At 38.1% G+C, this 22,912-nt stretch overlaps 2 protein-coding genes and 2 long non-coding RNA genes across 4 annotated transcripts; 3 read left to right on the forward strand and 1 right to left on the reverse strand.

Annotated features, from left to right (window-relative positions):
* Positions 1–893: 893 nt before the first annotated feature.
* LOC116179709 lies at positions 894–1,367 on the reverse strand. The gene is made up of 3 exons (XR_004147018.1): positions 1,198–1,367; positions 1,017–1,148; positions 894–961 (listed from the first exon to the last, which is right to left on the reverse strand). It is a non-coding gene; the product is annotated as an uncharacterized LOC116179709 (long non-coding RNA).
* Positions 1,368–6,810: 5,443 nt separating this feature from the next.
* LOC116178842 lies at positions 6,811–9,798 on the forward strand. The gene is made up of 2 exons (XM_031498471.1): positions 6,811–7,750; positions 7,803–9,798. Exon 2 carries the CDS (start codon positions 7,812–7,814, stop codon positions 9,777–9,779), a length of 1,968 nt encoding a protein of 655 aa, XP_031354331.1. The 5' UTR covers positions 6,811–7,750; positions 7,803–7,811; the 3' UTR covers positions 9,780–9,798.
* Positions 9,799–9,813: 15 nt separating this feature from the next.
* Positions 9,814–11,637, forward strand: LOC116179543. The gene has a single exon (XM_031499338.1). The coding sequence runs from the start codon at positions 9,814–9,816 to the stop codon at positions 11,635–11,637; it is 1,824 nt and encodes a 607-aa protein (XP_031355198.1).
* An 898-nt stretch (positions 11,638–12,535) lies between these two features.
* LOC116178843 lies at positions 12,536–13,745 on the forward strand. The gene is made up of 2 exons (XR_004146902.1): positions 12,536–13,141; positions 13,191–13,745. It is a non-coding gene; the product is annotated as an uncharacterized LOC116178843 (long non-coding RNA).
* Positions 13,746–22,912: the final 9,167 nt, after the last annotated feature.

A 22,912-nucleotide genomic window follows, 5' to 3' on the forward strand; every position in this document is an offset into this window, starting at 1 on the left:
TGCGATAAATAAGATAACATTGTGAATATTATGTATTACACCAACTTTAGCTATATCTATATTAAGAAAAGGCTTATCATATAACCTTCATATCAATTACAGCTATTAAGAAAAGTTTCGTATGGGGCTAAATCAATATTTTTCTTGAATCATAGTTTATGTGTCGATAATACCTGTGATAAGGCAAGCTTCTTAAATCAAATTGATACACTTGGGGCAGCACCTTCATAATACGTGTAAGCATACGATTTAAAACAGATGTGTTATTAATTCCTGCAATCAAAGTGCTAGGATATAAATTTTTATTACTCTAGTTAGAATAGTGCTGTTATATAAACTCTCACAAATTTTGATAATTTTTCTTGGATTTAAGTTTATATGGTGATAATACCCGTGCTAAGGCAGACTTCTTAATCCCAAACAGGATAGAGATGGACGTTGGGTGGGAGGAGGTGCCTCAAGACTTGTTTACGGGAGAAAGGAAGCTAACTTTATGTACTGTTAATATCTGTGATACGACACGCTTCTTAAATCAAATTGATACACTTGAGCAGTACCTTCATAATACGTGTAAGCGTACGATTTAAAACAGATGTGTTATTAATTCTAGCAATCAAAGTTATAGGATATAAATTTTTTATAGCTCGAGTTAATGTATTGCTATAGATTTCGCTGCTGTTTAAAGTTTCACAAGTTTTCGCAATTTTTCTTGGGAACTAAGTTTATGTGCTGATAATATCTGTGATAAGGCAAGCTTCTTAATTCCAAACTAGGATAGAGATGCTTCTGGCGCCTTAAGACTTTTTACGAGAGAAAGGATAACACCGTATAGCATTATGGATAAATACCTAACCACTGCATCTTATTATTTTAGGTAAGAGCTTAGAACACGGATACAATCATAATCTATGCAGTGGGGCGGATAAGAAAAACAGAACAAAATTTAACAGGTTTATTAATTCTGGAAAAAAAATATTCATTGAAGTATACATTATAATTGAAATGATAACACTTACATAAAACACTCAATACGTGTTTGGAAGTTCCAGGTCCTTAAAGACCTGGAACCTCCGCCCCAGGAAGCTACCGTCCTCTATCAGTACGGAGTCGGGGATCACTCCCCGACCCCGTAGAATTGCTACATTGTCCTAAATAAGAGCTAATTAAAATACGGTATGATGCATGAAAAGTACTTACAGATGCATATTTTTGTTGTATCCATTCTCGTAGTTCTCGTTCTACAAATATATGGTTAAACGTGTGATGTTTACCATAGGCCGTTTGTAATGGCCCGAAGATGATGGCCGCACCTTGAGCTGAAAAATTACATACATTAAGTTTGATGAAAAATAGAAAAGAGGTCATTCTTACCCGCCATGCTCGTAACAAATGGCTATCAAACGATAAGATTGTGAATATTATGTATTACACCAACTTTAGCTATATCTATATTAAGAAAAGGCTTATCATATAACCTTCATATCAATTACAGCTATTAAGAAAAGTTTCGTATGGGGCTAAATCAATATTTTTCTTGAATCATAGTTTATGTGTCGATAATACCTGTGATAAGGCAAGCTTCTTAAATCAAATTGATACACTTGGGGCAGCACCTTCATAATACGTGTAAGCATACGATTTAAAACAGATGTGTTATTAATTCCTGCAATCAAAGTGCTAGGATATAAATTTTTATTACTCTAGTTAGAATAGTGCTGTTATATAAACTCTCACAAATTTTGTTAATTTTTCTTGGATTTAAGTTTATATGGTGATAATACCCGTGCTAAGGCAGGCTTCTTAATCCCGAACAGGATAGAGATGGACGTTGGGTGGGAGGAGGTGCCTCAAGACTTGTTTACGGGAGAAAGGAAGCTAACTTTATGTACTGTTAATATCTATGATACGACACGCTTCTTAAATCAAATTGATACACTTTGAGCAGTACCTTCATATATAATACGTGTAAGCGTACGATTTAAAACAGATGTGTTATTAATTCTAGCAATCAAAGTTATAGGATATAAATTTTTTATAGCTCGAGTTAATGTAATGCTATAGATTTCGCTGCTGTTTAAAGTTTCACAAGTTTTCGCAATTTTTCTTGGGAACTAAGTTTATGTGCTGATAATATCTGTGATAAGGCAAGCTTCTGAATTCCAAACTAGGATAGAGATGCTTCTGGCACCTTAAGACTTTTACGAGAGAAAGGATAACACCGTATAGCATTATGGATAAGTACCTAACCACTACATCTTATTATTTTAGGTAAGAGCTTAGAACACGGATACAATCATAATCCTATGCAGTGGGGCGGATAAGAAAAACAGAACAAAATTTTACAGGTTTATTAATTCTGGAAAAAAATATTCATTGAAGTATACATTATAATTGAAATGATAACACTTACATAGAACACCCAGTAGGTGTTTTGGAGTTCCAGGTCTTTAAAGACCTGGAACCTCTTACTCCTAAACAGGCTTTCCTCTATCTTTACGGAGTCGGGGATTACCCCCCGACCCCGTAAAATAGCAACATTTTCCTAAATAAGAGCTAATTAAAATACGGTATGATGCATGAAAAGTACTTACAGATGCATATTTTTCTTTTATGAAGTTACGTAGTTCTCGTTCTACAAATATATGGTTAAACGTGTGATAGATGTGTGGTGTATTTACCATAGGCCGTTTGTAATGGCCCGAAGATGATGGCCGCACCTTGAGCTGAAAAATTACATACATTAAGTTTGATTAAAAATAGAAAAGAGGTCATTCTTACCCGCCATCCTCGTAACAAATGGCTATCAAACGATTTCGAAGAGGAGTTTTATTTATTGCTATCCATTTAGCCAGGAAACCTGTACAGATTGTACAGCTATGACAAACGATGTCATAGGAAGCTTGATACAAAGGGGTATGCAGATAAACATACAATAAAAATTTACATCCTTCACTCATTATATTCAATATCGCCATACCTCTATAGAACGTGATATTATATAGGTAAAACATTTGGTACAGGCCGGTGATAGATTTGTATTATTATCGATCAAAGCACCCTATTTGTTTTGAAAATGCGTACGTTGCGGGGGGGTTCCCGAAGTCTGAAGACCTTCAAAAATTAGTATGCGCATAGGTAGTGTATTATTTTAGAAGGAGGTCTACTTTGAAGGTGATACGATAAACTTGAATACATACTTTTCGTTTCATTGACCAATTCCATACACCTTTTGAGTATTACCTCAACCTATTCAAAAGCCGGCTGTTTCACTACATCGACTATCGTTATGCCCTGGAGATGAGTAGATTTTAAATTTTGTTATAACTAAAGTTTAACGATACCTATATTCTATTTACTCACGAGCTGCCGCCATTGATAATTTCGTAAAGCGTAGCTGATGAAATAATTAGCTTAAGATTACGACTCAAGGACACCTATAGTTGCATTGTTTTAATAGGAAAAGCATAAATTCTTTCTAGAAATTTTTCGGGACATGATAGTTAGACTCGAGGATATAGGTGCAAGACTAACAGGAAACCGTAAGAACTTGTAGGCGTTTAAGTCAAAGGTGTCATATTGATAACAATAGAACCGAAGAAGCGCGTTATCTATAAAATTGCATTGGATGATGTGGCCGCTTTATACTGAATAATATTTGAATAGTATTTGCGTAAAAGCGCTCCGGATTTACTGAAAGAGCTTACAATTAATGGAAAGCAGGTGGCTTAGGTACAACGTCAAGCTACCTGGCTAATCCATAACCATCATGGAATTAAATGGGAGCATGGTCATACGCCATCCTACATGTTTCCAATTATACTTCGCCAGTTAATATGCGGAGCCCTTTTTGCGTCCTTAACGATAAACAGATAATTCGCATCCTTTTCGATTTATAAATATAAATAGTCGAACTTTGACTTATTGAATAAAACACATTGTATGCATTTACAATGTATTATTTTGTAAACATATTTATTATGAAAGGAAATGCATTACAAAGTTCAATTGATATCAGTATTGCTACAGTAAACGACTAACTGTCTCCTTACGCCTTAAAACTTTCTCGGATGGGCTGTTTTCTACATTTCTTCAGCATCGAAGTGTCCCCATTATAGGTTCTCCTAATAGATCCTCAAGGTATATAGGATTACCAACCTTTAGCGACTTTAACAGTTTCGTAGAATAATTTGAAGTGTAGTCTCTTGCAAAAATTATCAGCCTCACTATAAATGTTTTCTATACCATTCTCTACGGAGAACTTAACCCTTTGTTACATATACGACCTTAGGTAATCTATATGTAGGGGAAATTTGCAATGTTTTAACCCAAATAGGTCCCGCTATTTTCTTTATTATCTCAGGTAAAATATACTGTTCAAACCAATCAGTCGTATGATCGTATCCAATTTCATCACTTTCATATTCAAATTTCCCGCCGTTCTTGTTTTCCCAAACAATCTTCACTTTAAGTTTATCAAGAATTTGCAGTATTCTGCGTCGACATCTATCATCTTCACACATATACAGTTCTTTTCCGAATAATCTGCACAACACCTCTTTAATTTCTTTTCGCTCGGTAACGTAGACAGGGTCAGGTTGAGGCTTTTTGGGAGGATTTTTAATCGAATCCTCGAGAATTTGCAGCATCATGTTAAAGATTCGTTCTTCTCTCTCCCCATAATTTTCCTGATAGCATTGTTGACAACAAGTTTCAAAGTCATAGCACTTTATCCCCTTTCTGTCTTTTCTTAAAGTACTTCCAACGCGGTATCCTTCTTTTTCGCAGCAAATTTCACATTTTTCCTTTAGCTCAGGTCGACAGTCGCTACAGTTACAAGGTCTTCCCCAATTACACGCTTTAGACATCGTTGAAGGGCTGCTCTTCTCGACAACACAACACCAAATGGCTTCTGTCCTCTGTTCTGAACCCCTTTATGTCTTTACGGAAAAGCGAGCTATGGGAATTAAAAGGATCACACCTCCTTTAGGTCAGTTAGCAAACCCCGCTGGAACAGTTGGCAAAGCCGTTAGATCAGATAGGTAGAGCCCTTGGATCAGATGAAAAAGCCGTTGGACCGCTTTTGAACTGCTTTGAACCGTTTTTTGTACCGATATGAACCGCTTTCGAACTGCTTTAGAACTGCTTTGAACCGATATTGGACCGCTTTGAACCGCCTCTGAACCGATGTTGACCCGCTATTGAACAGCTTTCGAACTGCTTTGAACCGCCTTGAACCGCTTTCGAACTGCTTTGAACCGCTTTCGAACTGCTTTGAACCGCCTCTGAACTGCTTTGAACCGCCTCTGAACTGCTTTGAACCGCTTTCGAACTGCTTTGAACCGGTTTCGAACCGCCTCTGAACCGCTTTCGAACTGCTTTGAACCGCTTCTGAACCGCTTTCGAACTGCTTTGAACCGCCTCTGAACCGATGTTGATCCGCTATTGAACAGCTTTGAACCGGTTTGGTACCGATATGAACAGACAACCCGTTGACAAGCTGATGACAAACCACCTGGACTAGTTGACATACCCGTTGGACCTGGTAGGCAAGGTCATTGTATTAGTTAGCAAGATGGCTGATTCCTAGAGGACAAACCTGCCGGTAAGGAGGCTAAGGTTCTTAAATCACATCATGCTGTTTCCCTCTCCACTACGCTATTGATTCATACCGATCTATAAGTTTTTTCCCATAATTTAGTTTAACTACAAGAGTGAAGGCGATAACATGTGTAATTGTTGGTTCTGTTCGTCATTGGATGCTACTGCATCATCATCATTACCATCATATAGTTATTTAGAAGAGGAATTAGCTGAAATTTATCGTCAAGCGGCAAAGGAAACGTTAATTGGTGCTGTACGATACGTTCTCAGTGATAGTAAGGATATTGAAATAGGTTATAGCACTTGTTTTCATCAGGAACCTGTTTTACGCCTCTCTTGCAAGAGCGAGGGTTGCGGCGTCATATTGACTGTTGAAGATTGGAACAATCTTTTGAAATGGCAGCCCTATACCGAAATACAGCTATATCTATCAAAGAAAACAGAAAAATGTTGGTCTGCTGAAGACCTCATCTATGAAGACGTCAACTATGAAGATTACTATGAACCATTAAGTGACACTTTAGGCTTACTTTATAACTGGAAATTTACCGATGATTCAGATAAAATTATAACCACCATCGATATTCGACAATTTAATCAATCGTGCTGCATGCATAGAACCGAGATTGAGGAGTTGTTCAACATGAAATATGCAATAAACTCAAGACTACAACAGCTAGGGTCCTATAACTTCGCTACCTTTTACCAGATATTTATCAATAAAATGGTTGACTTGAAAAGAAGTAATAAGGAGACCGCGCCTATCGCTGATGTATACGAAGATGCTAGATACTTAATTAATCAGCTGTGCATAGAAGTATATTACAGAAAAATGTGTTTAGAAGAAATATTACATTACAATCCCTCAATTATTGTTAATGATGTAATGGCAAAGCTTCAGTATGTATAATAAAATTATAAGTTATAGATCGATGTCATTTTATTATCAAATTTCCTACTCTAACGGGGTTCCAGTCGTCAAGTGTGATAAAACAGGAAAAACCTGCCGAAAGTTTAAAATTATACTTCGATGCCATTTTATTATCAAATTTCCTACTCTAACGGGTTTCAGTCGTCAAGTGCGATAAAAACAGGAAAACCTCATTAAAAATAGCTACACAAGGTTTGATGATTGGGAGAGCGGATGCTGTAATTCTATTTATTCATTCTTCTAGAAAAAAATGTGATTGGGAGCGGGATGCTGCTTCCGTTATGGTTCTAGAAAAATGATGATAATTATAGAATTGCTTGTTCTAGAATCTTCTGCGCGGAAGCATAAATGCAAGGTTCTTAAAATAAAAGTGAATGAGTTGCTTTTTGATAAGAAACAGTCCGAATGCTGCTTCCGTTATTACATACCTACCCATATAAATATAGATGTGGAGTGATATACGTCTTCAGTTCAGAAGATGACGAATATACGATTATTTCGAGGTAAAGAAGCAGTTAAGGAGATAAAGCGTTTAAAGATAGATGATGTTTTTCTCTATCAGTGGTACATCGATCAGGGCGTCTACTGCTACATTAGGTACCTGAATTCGAAACCTGCAGCATTTGCGCTAATATCAAGAATGAACTTCGATCCTCTAGATATTCATAAAAATCTTAAGATGCTGAATTACGTCTATACTTTACCGGAGTATCGAAGAAGAGGATATGCCGCCGAACTTGTGACTCACATCATTGGCGTTACTGAATTTTCAGCATTTTGTTCCAACGAGGAGTCCGAAAAATTGTTTGAAAAATGCAATTGCACAAATCACGGTATAGTAAATAACGCCGTAATGTTTAGATACCCTTAATAAAACACGTTTTGCATAAATTGTTTTTATTCCTAATATACCTATAAATAGATTAATGACCTATAAATAGAATTTGCTTATACCAACCTATATAACTTTCGCAACTCCCTATACATTTATTATCGAATTTATCGTAACGTTGAGTGGTATCATTGAATAAAAACACTATTTTTATTCAATGGTGGTATCTAGGAGGAGTTCGCTATATATGCGATACATTATTCAGATTTTTCCCATTCCAATTCGATCATTCGTTGAGATCAGTCGTATTGTATCTGTTGGTGCGAATTTTATTAGTCGTATTTTATCTGTTAGTGTGTATTTTCTTAGACGTATTATATCTATAGGTGAGTTTTGTTATTAATATTGCTTTTATTATTTAGTATTTTGGGCTTTTAGACGTGCAAGATGTTTACCGATTTAGTAAAACAGATTGCAAGTATTTTAAGTGTGCTTAGAACTAAGTATAGTGGCAAAACCGTGAGGCAAGGGATAATTAAGTGTGATAAGGCTAGACGTAGGATTCAAGATTCGATGCGTAGGTCATTATCCATAGGTGAAAGGCAACATCTTGAGGCTTGTTTACGTAATATTAAATCGATGCGTAAACACTTTAAATTAGAACAAAGGAGAGGCTTGGGTATATCTTTGAATAAAGGAACCTCCACTTCGGCTTTTAGTAATAGAAAAGAAACCGCAAAAGATCGCGTGCATTGGGATGACTCCATTTCGGCTTTTAGCAATAGAATACGAACTGGAGTTATCACTAATCTTAAACATAAAGACCCCGGCAACTTCTTAATGGATTGTAAGACCATCTTCAAAAGCCGAATTCATAACGCGTTGAAGCAAGATGAGGCTGTGAAAATAAATGCGATTTTTTGCGGGGAATTTGTGATTACTCAAGGTGAAAAGATGCTTAATGAGTATAAGTACTTTACAACATCAAATGCGGCAATATATAGGGATACTAACATAGATGAGTGGTTTAAGGAGAAGGTTGAGAAACCAATAATGAAGAAATTATCGGAATTTCAAGAACGTGATAGTGGTTGGGGACTTAGTGCCGTTGTTAATTTAGGAGTGAACATTAACAAATTTACACCTCAACTTGGCTCTTCATATATTGAGTTACCTGTCCTGATTAAGAGAAAAGAAGCTTGTATCAACGTTAAGAACGATGACAATGCGTGCTTTGCGTGGGCGGTGGTTTCAGCGTTGTATCCTGTTGATAAACATCCTCAAAGAATATCCAAATACCCTCACTACTCTTCCGTGCTCAAGCTAAAAGGGATCCAGTTTCCGATGACTATGCGACAAATTCCGAACTTTGAAAAACAAAACAACATCTCCATTAACGTGTATATTCTGAAGAAGGAGAAAAAAGACCAATTTAATACGTTGCCTACCTACCTAACGAAGGAAAAGAGGGATAAACATGTGAACCTGCTTTTAGTGCAAGACTGCTACGAACAATCGACCAAGTTCCATTATGTTTGGATAAAAAATCTTTCACGGCTAGTATCGAAGCAGTTAAGCAAAGAAAAAAGGCAAAAGTATATTTGCGATAGATGTCTACATTTTTACCGTTCTGAAGATAAATTACATAAGCATATTAAGGATTGCATACAAAAGAATGATACAGCCATCAAGATGCCTACAGAGGAAAAAAAGATGTTGAAGTTTAAAAATTTTAAAAATAAAATAAAAGCCCCCTTTGTCGTATATGCAGATCTCGAGAGCGTTCTGAAACCTAGCACAAAAAAGACTGCATACCAACAACATATTCCAGCAGCTGTGGGATACTACTTCAAGTGCTCATACGATGAATCTCTTTCGTTCTACAACAGCTACCGCGGTGAAGACTGTATGCGATGGTTTGCTGACGAGATGAATAAGCTTGCGGAAGATGTCTCTACGGTGTTTCTTTGCCCCTACAAGATGCATATGACACCACAGCAGGAACTTGAATTTCAAGCAGCAACGCACTGCCATATTTGTGAACAGTCATTTAAATCTGGTCAAAAGAAAGTTCGAGATCACAATCACCTTATCCCGGAGAACAACTTCCGCGGAGCGGCATGTGAGGGATGCAACGTCAACTACCAGGACACTCATACAATTCCGGTGGTGTTCCACAACTTGAGTGGATATGATGCTCACTTTGTTGTAACAGATATTGCCACTAGAATGGACGGCAAGATCGACTTGCTCCCTATAACCAAGGAGAAATATATTTCTTTTACCAAACACATCAACGAGTCACGCATATGCTTTAGATTTATAGACAGCTTCCGGTTTATGGCATCATCGTTAGATAAATTATCATCAGCTCTAACGAACTTTCCTAAAGTCACAATTCTCTACACTACCTGAAGATCAATTTAATATTTTAACTAAGAAGGGTATTATGCCGTATGATTACTTCGACTCGTTCGACCGTTTCGATGAGCTGTGTCTGCCTCCTCAAGATGCGTTTTACAATAAATTGGAAGATAAGCCCTGTCCCAGAAGAATGTATCGTAGAGCTCAGGAGGTGTGGAGTAGATTTAACTGCAGCAACTTGGGTCAATATGTTGACTTGTACATGAAGACTGATATTCTACTCCTTGCAGATGTCTTTGAACAGTTTAGATCAAGCTGTATTAGTACCTATGATTTAGATCCGGCCCACTATTTTACACTACCAGGCTTTACTTGGGATGCCATGTTGAAATACACGCGACAAGAGCTGGAACTCCTTACCGACCAGGATATGTTTCTCTTTGTCGAGCGGGGTATTCGTGGAGGGTTAAGTCAAGTCTGCTCTAAAAGAAGAGCTCATGCAAACAACAAATATATGTCCAAATATGATTCAACGAAACCGGATGTCTATCTAATGTACAACGATATCAATAACCAGTATGGCTGGAGTATGAGTCAATATCTTCCATATGGAGGCTTTGAATGGGTAGACTCCAACATCGATATCACTACGATTCCGGATGATGCAGATGAAGGCTACATTCTAGAAGTTGATTTGGAGTATCCACAGCATTTGCATGACGCTCACACGGATTTACCGTTCTGTGCATTACACATCAACCCGAAGACTATGAAACCGCCAACTGAAGCTGCGGAAATTTCAAAACTCATGGCGACCTTAAATAATAAAGAAAAATACGTCATCCACTATCGAGCCTTGAAGCAAGCATTAGCCCATGGTCTAATTCTCTCCAAAGTACATAGGGTACTCAAATTTAAACAGTCCCCTTGGCTAAAGTCCTACATTGACCTTAATACAGAACTAAGAAAAAAAGCCAAGAATGAATTTGAGAAGAACTTGTTTAAGTTGATGAATAACGCAGTCTTTGGGAAGACTATGGAAAATGTCAGAAAACGGGTTAATATCAAATTACTATCCCAATGGAAAGGACGTTACGGCGCAGAATCATACATTGCGAAACCGGAATTTAAATCTTGCGCCATTTTTAACGAAAACTTGGTAGCTGTAGAATTGAATAAGCTTGAAATTTATTTAAATAAGCCTATATACGTTGGCCAAGCCATTCTTGATCTAGCCAAGACGACCATCTACAGCTTCCATTATGACTACATGATGGATAGATTTGGAGATAACTGTACTGTTCTTTACACAGATACGGACAGCTTAATTTACGAAATTCGTGAACAAGACCCTTATATGGCTATAAAAAGCGACTGTTTTAAATATTACGATACTAGCGATTATGACCCCAATAACCCATATGGCATACCCCTTGTAAATAAGAAAGTGTTGGGCATGATGAAAGATGAAAATAATGGACAGATAATGACCGATTATGTAGGATTACGATCGAAACTGTACACCACTAAAGTATTATCCACTAAGGACGATTTAATAAAACTACAACAGAAATTGGAAGCGGAGGAGTATGATGAGGATGAAATTGCTACGATTATTAAAAATTATGGTTTGACTAAGAAGGCAAAGGGGATAAAGAAAAGTGTAGTAGAAACTAAAATTACCTTTGATGATTATGTGGAGTGTCTGGAGACCTATAAGCGCAAAACTACATCTCAAAATTTGATTCGTACGGATAAACATCAAGTTTATTCCATAACGCAGTCGAAAATTGCTCTAAGTCTTGAGGATGATAAGAGATACCTGATTCCTGACTCATTTAACACTCTACCGTGGGGCCATTATGCTATCAGTAAGCCTCAAGATGTTGAACAGATGGAAGTTGATTAAGGTTGTGATTTTTGATGAATTAGTTACAAATTGTCAAAATCCTAGGAAATTTGTATACAAATTAGGATATTATTTTAGGAATATTCTTAGACTAAAGGTTATTAGCAAACTACCCCTGTATAAAGCTAAAAATAGTAAATTCTTGTATAAATTTAAGATTTCATTGTTGCACAAGCAGTACTATTAAAAAGGTAGGCCTATTAGTTATTTTTTATACACCCTGTGTAGAGAAATATCTAATGGGGAATCCTATAACGAGGCCGTAAACATCTCCAATAAATTGCATTATTTCTAGTGCGAATTTATTGCCTCCTGGGTGGTCATGGAAAGAGGTGTATCTAACCAATAATAATTTAACCAAAGCTATACAAGGTAGATCGATAATTCGGTAACTTGTTCCTCTTCTAGAATATACGCAGCTAAATGTTCATTTTACTATTTAACGATTACGTAATTATGCTATAGGCACAGGCAGGAAATATGCCTTGTCACCTTTCTCTTAGCGATTTTCCCTTATGCCTTCTAATAATCATCCTTGAAGACAATCCTCCATTGGAGTTTGATATCGTCTAAAAAAGATATCAATGTAGGCTTTTTATTACAAAATAATTTTGATACTTACGATCCAACTCTGATGTAGACGATTATTTGCGAACAGCCATATAAAATAATCGACAAAGAAGGGTTCCATATACAATAAAATGTCACGCTTTTCATTAAACTGCAAATTATGCGCGCAAGGACACGTCTCCCTAAGAAAAGTAAATTATAAGCAACTAAAAAATTGAAAAAAGGCTTACCTGAGGTATATAAGCAGCCACATCCACATACACACTTATTGAAATCGGATTGAGGATGCACGCCGTTTTTAAATACTGCGGAACGTCGAATTTATACACATTTCCAATCACAATATTTCGCGCCTTTTTAAGGCAGATTTTCGAACTTTACGCATTCAGACACAATAAAAAACCCCCATAGGTACCGGTACTAATATGGAAATGAAATGGTATAAAAAGTACCTTATCACAACATTCGCTATAAATAAACACTATCGCAAGATTGCAACTTCCCATACCAAGTGAATAATGAAATCCGCGCGTGTTGCTATTTTTTTTCTCTTTATAAAATTAGGAGGATAACTTTAACGTCTTAAACCCACCCAACAGGGTACTACATAAAACTACGGGGTAGTTCATACGTCTTGGTCCCTAACCATGGAAAATTCCCACGAACTATAAACCTGGAGCTATGCTGTAGTCGGTAGGCCTAAGGGGTAGCTCCATTCGATAGGGGAGGTAGCTATCGTTCCTATGAAATAGCTCATACGGTCCCCCTACCGCCCCTACCATCAAAAGCTGATGCTATAATTAAACAGTATCGCATTATAGCAAGATTGCAGCATCCCGTCCAAACGCGGTTATTTTCTTTCTATAAAAACACCATGACTCCACATCGCACCGCACGTAGCTTCAACGGCAGCTTCAACCACCTTAAAATCCTTGTAAATATTCCGCTAAGACATATTATACATTTTAAGAGTCTATTTGTAGAACGGCCTCGACCAAATGGAGAATTTACAGTTAGGTATGAATAACAATGCTGTCATCCAAAAAAAAAATAGGGGCGTTGCCGTCGTCGGTCCTCTTCGACGCAAATTTTATGTAAGTAGAGTAAGCGCTTTAATTGTAATAATAAACTTCAAATCACTATTTCCGCTGTAAATAAAAACACCCTACATTTTGTTTGTTGTTTTTTCCCTGCCCACTCCTGTTCTGGTTATAGGGAACCTACCTCCGAGATGGAATTATAGGTTAGAATGAGGGTCCTCGCACCTGTCTCCTGAAATTACAATTTCCTACCCTATACCTATATGTCACATCAATCTAATAGAGGGAGTCGATTGAAAATATACCTCTATATGCATTACGACGCCAATAGATGGCACCTCCGTACCATTTAATATATCTATGATTTAATAATATTTAGAGGTTCGTTATAAATACAACTATCGAAGCATTATATCATACAAGTCTAGTTAGCCTAGTGGTTATGCTATAGGACTTGTAATCCGATGGTTGGCGGTTCGAATCCGTTCCATTTAAAAAAATTTTTCAGGGTACGAAGGGGTCGAAGTTGAGGATTCCAAGAACTTGAGGATACCGAGAACTTGAGGATTCCAAGAACTTGAGGATACCAAGAACTTGAGGATTCCAAGATGGCGTCCAAATGACGCCTGCGCAAAGGCGCAGTGCTCAAAAAAAGCCCAAACGAACCTTAGAATTCCTTATGGGAAATTACATGTAATTTGGCCGGAAGTTGCGCTGGAATCCCCCTAGCCCCTTTACTCCGGTATGACTATTAATCCGCATAAATGTTCGTTTTTACAACCTACAGTAAAATTTTTGGGACATATAATAACGCCATTAGGTGTCGAACCGGATCCGGAGAAAGTTTCGGCTATTGAAAGATTTCCGCGCCCTTTGAACCCAAAACAGCTTCGCGGATTTCTCGGTTTGTGCAATTATGATCGAAATTTTTGTGCTTCTTTTGCGCAGCGGACCGCGCCATTAACGGTGTTGTTGCGAAAGGGTCAAAAATGGAAATGGGATCAAGCCACCGAAGCTGCCTTTGTTTCAGTAAAAGCGGAGTTTGCCCAAATCGTTAGGGTATATCATCCAAATTTGTCAAAAAAATTCTATATTGAAACCGATGCGTCCGATATCGGTATCGGGGCGCGATTGTATCAGAAAGATGAGAAAGGAGAGGAGTTAGATGTCGCGTTTCTCAGCCGCATGCTCTCGAAGGCTGAAGTAAATTATACGACCACAGAACGGGAAGCTTTATCTATAGTTTGGGCACTAAGCAAGTGGAGAATTCTTTTATTAGGGCGTACAATTACCGTGTTGACAGACCATAAAGCGTTATCGTTCTTACAAAAATGTAAACTTTTAAATGCACGATTAGCGCGATGGGTAATGTTTTTGCAACAGTTCTGTATTGAAATCAAACACATTCCGGGAAAACAAAATAAAAAGGCCGACGTGTTGTCCAGGTACCCCGTCAGTTCGGACCAATCGATCTTAAAAATTGGCAAACAAATTGTGATAGCAGCAGTTGACGTCCAGTTAGATCGCCCGTTTCTGAAGGAAATGCGAGGATTTGTAATAAAACAGCAAGATGATCCGCGTATTCGGGTTATTGTAGCACAGTTAACTGATAACAGGTCACTACCACACCACCTCAGGCTTTGAAATTTATGTTGTTTAATGGCATTTTGCGCGCGAGATATTTGGCACACCGCGAATGGAAAGCCTACATTCCAAAATCCATGATCGTAACAATTATTAAATCCTTCCATGAAGCTTTTGGTCATATAGGTTCCGAGAAAACGTTTTTTGCCATATCAGAATATTTCATCGTGGAAAATCTTCGGCGTTACGTAAATAAAGTAGTAGCATTCGATAGTAGCTGTTCGATATGCCAACGTGCGAAGGTGTCCTCTTGTCCAATTCGTAGTCCAAGGTTAGCTATTGTCCCGGAGGATGATAAAGATTTAGTTACCGTGGACTTATTTGGTCCGTTACCACGATCCACAGGGGGTGTGTGTTTCCTACTTGTAGTGTTGAATGCGTTCTCGAAATTTGTAAGACTCTATCCTTTAAAAACTGCGACCACCCGGAGTATTCTAAATCGCCTTCAAAAGGATTATTTTACCAACATTTTAAAACCGCGGCGGATTTTGGCGGATCATGGTACCCAATTTACTAGCCGACTCTGGGTAAAGACTTTAAGTGAATTAGGGATAAAAACGGTTTATTGTTCCATTTGTTACCCCCAAGGGAATCCGACTGAACGCGTAATGAGGGAAATCGGTAGGATATTACGAACATACTGCCACGAAAAGCATACCGCGTGGATGCAGTGGATTCCTAAACTTAATACGCTACTTAATGTGGTTTCGCACAGTAGTACCGGTTTTACCCCCTATGAATTACAATACGGAAAAAAACCTACCACGAATTTAGAACCAATACTTCAAGTTCCGGAACGCGAAAACTGCCCGCGGGAAATTAAAATACAACTAACCCGAGAAGCCCTACTTAGTAAGGCAACCCGGCGGATTGAAAGGTATAAAAAATGTTCACCGCGAGTGAGCACTTCATTAAAAGTGGGTGATTTGGTATGGGTAAAAGCTAATAATATCTCATCAGCGGATAATCGCACGATAAAACAATTGTTTATGCTATATGAAGGCCCATATCGAATTATTAAGGAGTTCAACAACAACTCGTACCAAGTTGCAGTACAGCCAGACGGAAGTATTCGGGGGGGGGGGGGGGTGTATTTTTAATGTCGTTTTGTTGAAACCCTTTGTACCTGAAGTAAATGAAATTTAGCAACATCTTCATATTTGTTCCGGTGTCACTAAATTTGGTGGGACTGATGTAGCGTTTCGTAGTGGTTTTAAATTGTTCCCGCGTAATTTGTTTTAAAAATTTGTGAAATCAAGGCAAGTGGTTGCCCTTGTATATACATGTATGATAAGCAAAGCGGTTCGCCGCGTGAAGTTCGACATTAGATTGAATGTGGTTTAACCGAACGCTGTAAGCTTATTCTTTACCCACATTTGTTAAAAATTGAGATAAAGCCGAAGAAAGTATTGTGAGCTGAAATTGAAAGGAAACCGCCTTTGTTAATTTGCTACTTCAGGGTTACTTTGGGGTGTTTGTGCCGATATTCGGTAAGTGGGGCTCGTTCAATATACTTAGGGTAATTGTGTGTTTAATCTTTTAGGCCGTTGGGTACAGTTATAATTATTGCCTTTAGTTGAAAATTGGTAAATACCCACCTAATCTTATCCAGGGTGGATTGAAAAAGGAAGTTCCATTTCCCATTACTCGGGTTACGAATCAAAAAAAAAGAGGATTTGAAGCTTGACTCTTTTGAGGGATTCCTTGGGTCAATTGCTCCACGGTTTGATAGATAAAACCTACTGTACGACGTCATATGAGTTAGGGCGGCTCAAACCCTTCCTCAACAGCACGAAGCCTAGTCCCCACAAACCGAAACATGCTCACGACACCCTGTCGTCTTATTCGACGGATCATTAATGTCGACCAATGGATGGATGACATGTGACTCCAGCCTGATACACATTGTAACATATTCCCTGCCGTGCCAACCAAGCATCATAACTAAACCCAATGTGACATCCATGCTTAATATATTCATGATACTGTAGATGACAGCAAGTATGGTTAGTTTTGGGACTACTATCATAAAACGACAAAGAGGGATAGATAGCTAGAAATTTACTCTGAAACTCATCCATCGTCAGGCACGAGTCAAATAGGTCACCTTGACGCCTTCTGCTCTTCCCAATTCCCCCCCCCCCATGTAAACTCCAATTCAAATTTTTGGATGCTAACCATTTCGGCATCTCCTCGCCCCCAGCATCAGCATTCCAATACGCGCATAGCAAATCCAACCCTACAACGTAACTTCCAACGTTTACACTCCTATTAGCCATGGCATAATCATAGGCATCAATCACAGGCCGCGTCCCTATCTCATTAGGGTATAAGAGATCCTTCAATTCTTTCCAAGTCAAATTTCCAAATATACCTAGCACCAATAACCCGACACCCCATCCAATTCATCGGACAACAAAACGACAACCACTTTCTCCACGTTTTTTCTCGAATACCACTTTCTTTCTCATTCCGTCAAAGCAACCACTCGACGCCGAATCAGTTATCGCCACAATGTCATTAGGTAAATCACTCTCTATCTTCACACTACCATCAACTTTAACATAATTATCAATTTTAATTGATGGAGCATTTGGATAATACGACACAACTGGGTCATGCACTCGAGTTATTTTCTGATGATGTCTAGTTCCCTTCCCGACTATTTTCCAACAAATATCACATATGATATTAATATTCTCGTGGTCTGATTGACATAAAATACATCTACCATCCCCTCCATATAACGATTGGCATGGTATACCTTCACGCCAACAAACATTCAGACATTGGATGCACGTAAAATTTCCACGGTTTGGTAATTCTTGTTTTTCCATCTTTATATAAGTTTTTGACATCAGTGTTTGGAGCTGTACGATATGTATATGGTAAGTGCGATATTCTAGGATTTTTTGTCAGTTGTAATGTTTTGATTAAGTAAAAATGAGTTTCTCAAACTCGCAAATAATTTATTGACAATACAATAAACAAAAGAATAGTGGTTCTTTACAAACATAGATACCCTTTAATGTGTAATTAGAATTACTCCCCGTTCACTCACGCATGCACACATTTAAATCACAAAAAAAAACAATACCTAGGTACACAAACTTGTCCAAAATATTGGACCATCGGTAGTTTTTACATAAACAAATATAAAATGGCAAGACGCCTATAAAACAAAAATTTTAACAACTTATCTGAGTACTTAATATCTCGCAGGACCGCTGGTATTTTCCCGAAGGTTACCAGCAGTTCGACCGTCTCCTAGCCGATAATGACGATAAGAAACAACTTGCTTTCCGAAACTTTGATTGTCCTTGCGTGGCTGGCAGGTGATAGGACAGCTGGACGGAGAGTTGAGTTGCTCTCTCGTTGTTTCACAAAAAACGGGCCTCGGTGGGCCGACCTGCGGTAACTCCCGTGACTGGACCGACCCTGACTGGGCGATTATGCTTTAGCTCCTTGTTCTTCTTTTTTTTTATTCGTAACCCGAGTAATGGGAAATGGAACTTCCTTTTTCAATCCACCCTGGATAAGATTAGGTGGGTATTTACCAATTTTCAATTAAAGGCAATAATTGTACTGTACCCAACGGCCTAAAAGATTAAACACACAATTACCCTAAGTATATTGAACGAGCCCCACTTACCGAATATCGGCACAAACACCCCAAAGTAACCCTGAAGTAACAAATTAACAAAGGCGGTTTCCTTTCAATTTCAGCTCACAATACTTTCTTCGGCTTTATTTCAATTTTTAACAAATGTGGGTAAAGAATAAGCTTACAGCGTTCGGTTAAACCACATTCAATCTAATGTCGAACTTCACGTGGAAAACCGCTTTGCTTATCGTACATGTACATGCAAGGGCAACCACTTGCCTTGATTTCACAAATTTTTAAAACAAATTACGCGGGAACAATTTAAAACCACTACGAAACGCTACAAGCGTTTCCGTTACACTGCCTCCTTCTTAATTCTGGACGTCTCGTTCAGAAACTGCGTTAGTATTACTTTTTAATGCCTCGTGTCGGAATCTGCAGTCAGAGCCTGCTCGACAAACACCTTTCTTGAAAAAGTAACAGTCCACAGTTTTGCGGAGGGTCGTCCCCTGTGGGTTGAAGCAGCATACTGTAATTCGAACGCTAGTGTTTCTAAAAATCACTTCGATCATGGTTCGCACTATCTTCCAGTCCAACCCATCTAAACCACATCCAATCTTCGGGATCGCCAAGCTATTTATGTCATAGTATGCCATGAGTTTCTTTAAGTTTTTTAAAGCAGACCAGAGGTTTTCATAGGTGGGTTTGCCTTCTGACGTTTTCTTTGAAACCAAGTAGAACAAAGAGCGTTGACTACCTTCCAAGCGCAGTACTTTACCCACTCGTGATCTTTGCTTTAACAACTCGTCTATTCTTCCAAATCTTTTCCGGAATACGGAAGCTATACCTCTACCCATGCGAAGGTCTTCGGCGACACAATGGGCGATGGAAACGTTAACCGGAAGCTCAAAAATATTTTGACAGATTTCCTGAGTAACACCAAATCGAGCTTTCTTCCGCTGGGCGTAATTTGACATAAAATCGTTAAAGTTTGGCTCGATCCCAAAGCTGCGTTCCTCTTCTCGAATACCTCTAACTTCTTCGTTGTTGTTGGATCCGGCATATCGTGCGAGTCGATTAATGTGGACAACTTTCGGTTTCCGGTGGTTCATTCTGATACGATATATCACGTCATTTATTTTCTTGATCACCTCATACGGACCTTCCCATTGTCTTTGTAGCTTGGGAGAAAGACCTCTTCGTCTCTGTGGATTGTGCAGCCATACCAGATCTCCAGCTTCAAAAGTTTCATTGGCCGAGCGGAGGTTGTATTGATTTTTCATGCGATCGCTGGCAATCTGAATATGATTTCTAGCCAAGTCGTGAATATCGTTCATCTTCGCCTTTAGTTGGTCAACATAATTTTCACCTGCGACATATTCTTCATGGGGTTTACGCCCAAACTCGAGGTCACATGGAAGGCGTAGTTCACGACCCAACATAAGGCAGACAGGAGTCTGACCCGTGGTCTCGTTAACGGCTGATCGATAAGCCATAAGGAACAGGTGGAGGTACTGGTCCCAATCTGCCACGACTTTTGAAAGATATTTACCCATCGTTCGATTCATTCTCTCAACCATTCCATCTGACTGAGGATGCAAAGGTGTTGTTCTGGTTTTATTGGCTCCTACCAATCGACAAACATCTTGGAACAAAGCCGATACAAAGTTCCTTCCTTGGTCTGAATGGATTTCTATAGGAACACCAAAACGTGTAAAGAACTCCTTTACCAACACTTCTGCAACTGTTGCTGCCTCTTGGTTTGGAATGGCGTAAGCTTCAGTCCACTTTGTGAAATAATGTAAGGAACAAACGACTTACCTGTAGGAAGTTCGTTCTGGATTATATGAGTATACTCGTCCAAATAGATATTACGTATGTAGTATCACTATTTTACTTTATCGAGCACATATTCAAAGAGCGCGCCATTCCTAGCGCCATCAAAACCTCCTTCCTACTCGTGTCGCCCATAGCCGGCTTACCCTCATTACATTATTAGTGCGAAAAATAGAATTCCCTGGGAGGGTTGCAATAATTGGGATAGGAACATATCTATTTGGACGAGTATACTCATATAATCCAGAACGAACTTCCTACAGGTAAGTCGTTTGTTCCTTACATTATATTTCGTATACTCGTCCAAATAGATATTACATATGTAGATGTTTAAAGAACTTTTATAATTCTATTTTTCTCACACTATTAAAAACCAACAAGGTATCAAAAAATTTATAATATATTATAAACTCAAGTACAAAACACAGGTAACTCATACAAAACTAATACCTAATAATTAATATTAAACACTAAAAATATTAAGATCAAAACATACATTTGTATTAAATGGTAGTATAAAATACCAGTACATAACAAAAATAAACGAAACATAACCTATAAGAAATACAACACCCATTTTTAGTGTTGTATTGTTGATATGAAATTAACTTTCTCCAGTGCCAAAGGCCGATTATAGAATTTTTGAAAAACATGCGACTTTTGAGTCCATCCTATAGTATTTTTAATTTGATCTATATTTAACCCTTTTCGTAACGCCGCTGATGAAGTGGCATGTCTAGTACTATGCGCATGGAAAAAATGTGTATTTATTCCACTTTTTTCTAATACTTGTTTAACCCAACGGCTTATAGACTGAGCGGTAGCTGTTCGATGAGGTTTCTTAAAAGTCAACATAAGATATCCGTCATTAACCTTTCTAAACGAATTTGTTCTTAACAAATATGCCTTTAATGTCTTGATCACGCATAACTCTGGGCAATCAGTAAAACTGTTAAACTCGCGGTTTACGCCTGAAGTTTTTAGTAATTGTGTTATAAAAATCTTAATTTTTGTAGAATCTAATTCCTGAATGTTTTTTATCTCTATTTTTGAAATAAAGGGTGTTTCAATAAGGACGGGTCGATTTTGACATGAAATAAAAAAGGCTGTATGTGAGATATTAACGAATTTTTTTTTAAATTTTGAAAGAGCTATATATGCCATTATGTGTGGAATATCATATCGTTCAAATGTCCGCCGCGGCTTCTGACAGTGGCACGAATTCGAGTGGTCCAATTTTCAATGACTCTACCGCATAGATCCGGCTGAATTTGAGCGATAGCCTGAGCTATGTTGACTTTAAGGGCATCGGTAGATTGTGGCTTATTGGCATAGACCTGCGACTTAAGAAAACCCCACAAAAAAAAGTCTAACGGTGTTAACTCGCAGGATCTGGGTGGCCAATTCACGTCACCTCTTCGAGAGATAACCATACCCTCAAAGCGTTCATGCATTTTGGTAATACAGTTTTAACATTTGGACGTGTTGCTCAACCGTGTAACTTGCCATGGTGATTTGGCATTACCAACTGAATAAAAAAACATAGGTTAGAAAGACGCCGTTAAAACAACATGGCCGCCACAGGCTGCCAACATCGACCCGTCTCTATTGAAAAACCCTTTAGTTTGCACTCGTTGACCAGTTGCCAAAATTAGTAAAGATACTAATTTTTTCGTAAGGAATTCTAATGAAAGGTCTTCTAATGGATACAACGTTTTTAAATAAGATAAAACAGGCATTGGGTCCCATGTTGTGTTGTATTTTGCGAAAACCGGTCTGGTTCTGTAAACGCCCCTCAAAAACCTTTTAATTAAATTTTCGTCAGCATTTGAAAAGTTTAATATTAAAGAAAGAGCAGACCTATGACTGTTAAGAGACGTATAAGAAGAATTTTGCAAATATAATTCATTTAGAAAGGATATAATGTGGGCTAGATTGGCCTCATAAATATCTGACTGTCTCTGTTGACAAAAAAGCCACCATTTTTTGTACGTTCCTGAATATTGTTTAAGAGTAACCTCACTTATAGACTTCACCATTACAGGTATAGCCTTCTCTGGAAAACCACGTTTTAAAAAAGACCCCCGAACAATTTCCCTGCTACTAGGGATAGTTGCTGCCAAAGCGGATGGGGCTTCCTAAAAGGAGACATTAATAAGTATTTGTCTGGCGGTAAAACAAGCGGTTCTTCAACACATAATTTAAGAAATAACGGGTACCAGTACTGTGTGGGCCACAGAGGAACCACTAAAACTCCCCTAGCTTTATCCCTTATTATTTTAATAATAACTTTGCCAACAACAGAAAACGGCGGAAAAGCATAGAAGTCGTCATAACGACCCCAATTCAAAGAAAATGCATCACAACCCATCGATCCGGGATCTCTTCGCCATGAAACATAATTCACGCATTTATTATTTATATTGCTCGCAAAAAGATCTACTGAAAATTTTCCAAATTGCGAAAATATGTTTTGAAAAACCGTACTACTTAACTCATATTCAATTTCAATTGTATTATCGTTAGATGGTATGTAAGTCGCATATAAAAATAGCTTTCTTTGCTCGCACCAAATCCAAAT

This window comes from Photinus pyralis, unplaced genomic scaffold, assembly GCF_008802855.1.
Source record: "Photinus pyralis isolate 1611_PpyrPB1 unplaced genomic scaffold, Ppyr1.3 Ppyr1.4_LG8, whole genome shotgun sequence".
Taxonomy (NCBI): Eukaryota; Metazoa; Arthropoda; class Insecta; order Coleoptera; family Lampyridae; genus Photinus; species Photinus pyralis.

Excerpts from the sequence above, each read along its gene's own strand:
- LOC116179543 (XM_031499338.1), top strand. The coding sequence starts at position 9,814 with ATGCCGTATGATTACTTCGACTCGTTCGACCGTTTCGATGAGCTGTGT.
- LOC116178842 (XM_031498471.1), top strand. The coding sequence starts at position 7,812 with ATGTTTACCGATTTAGTAAAACAGATTGCAAGTATTTTAAGTGTGCTT.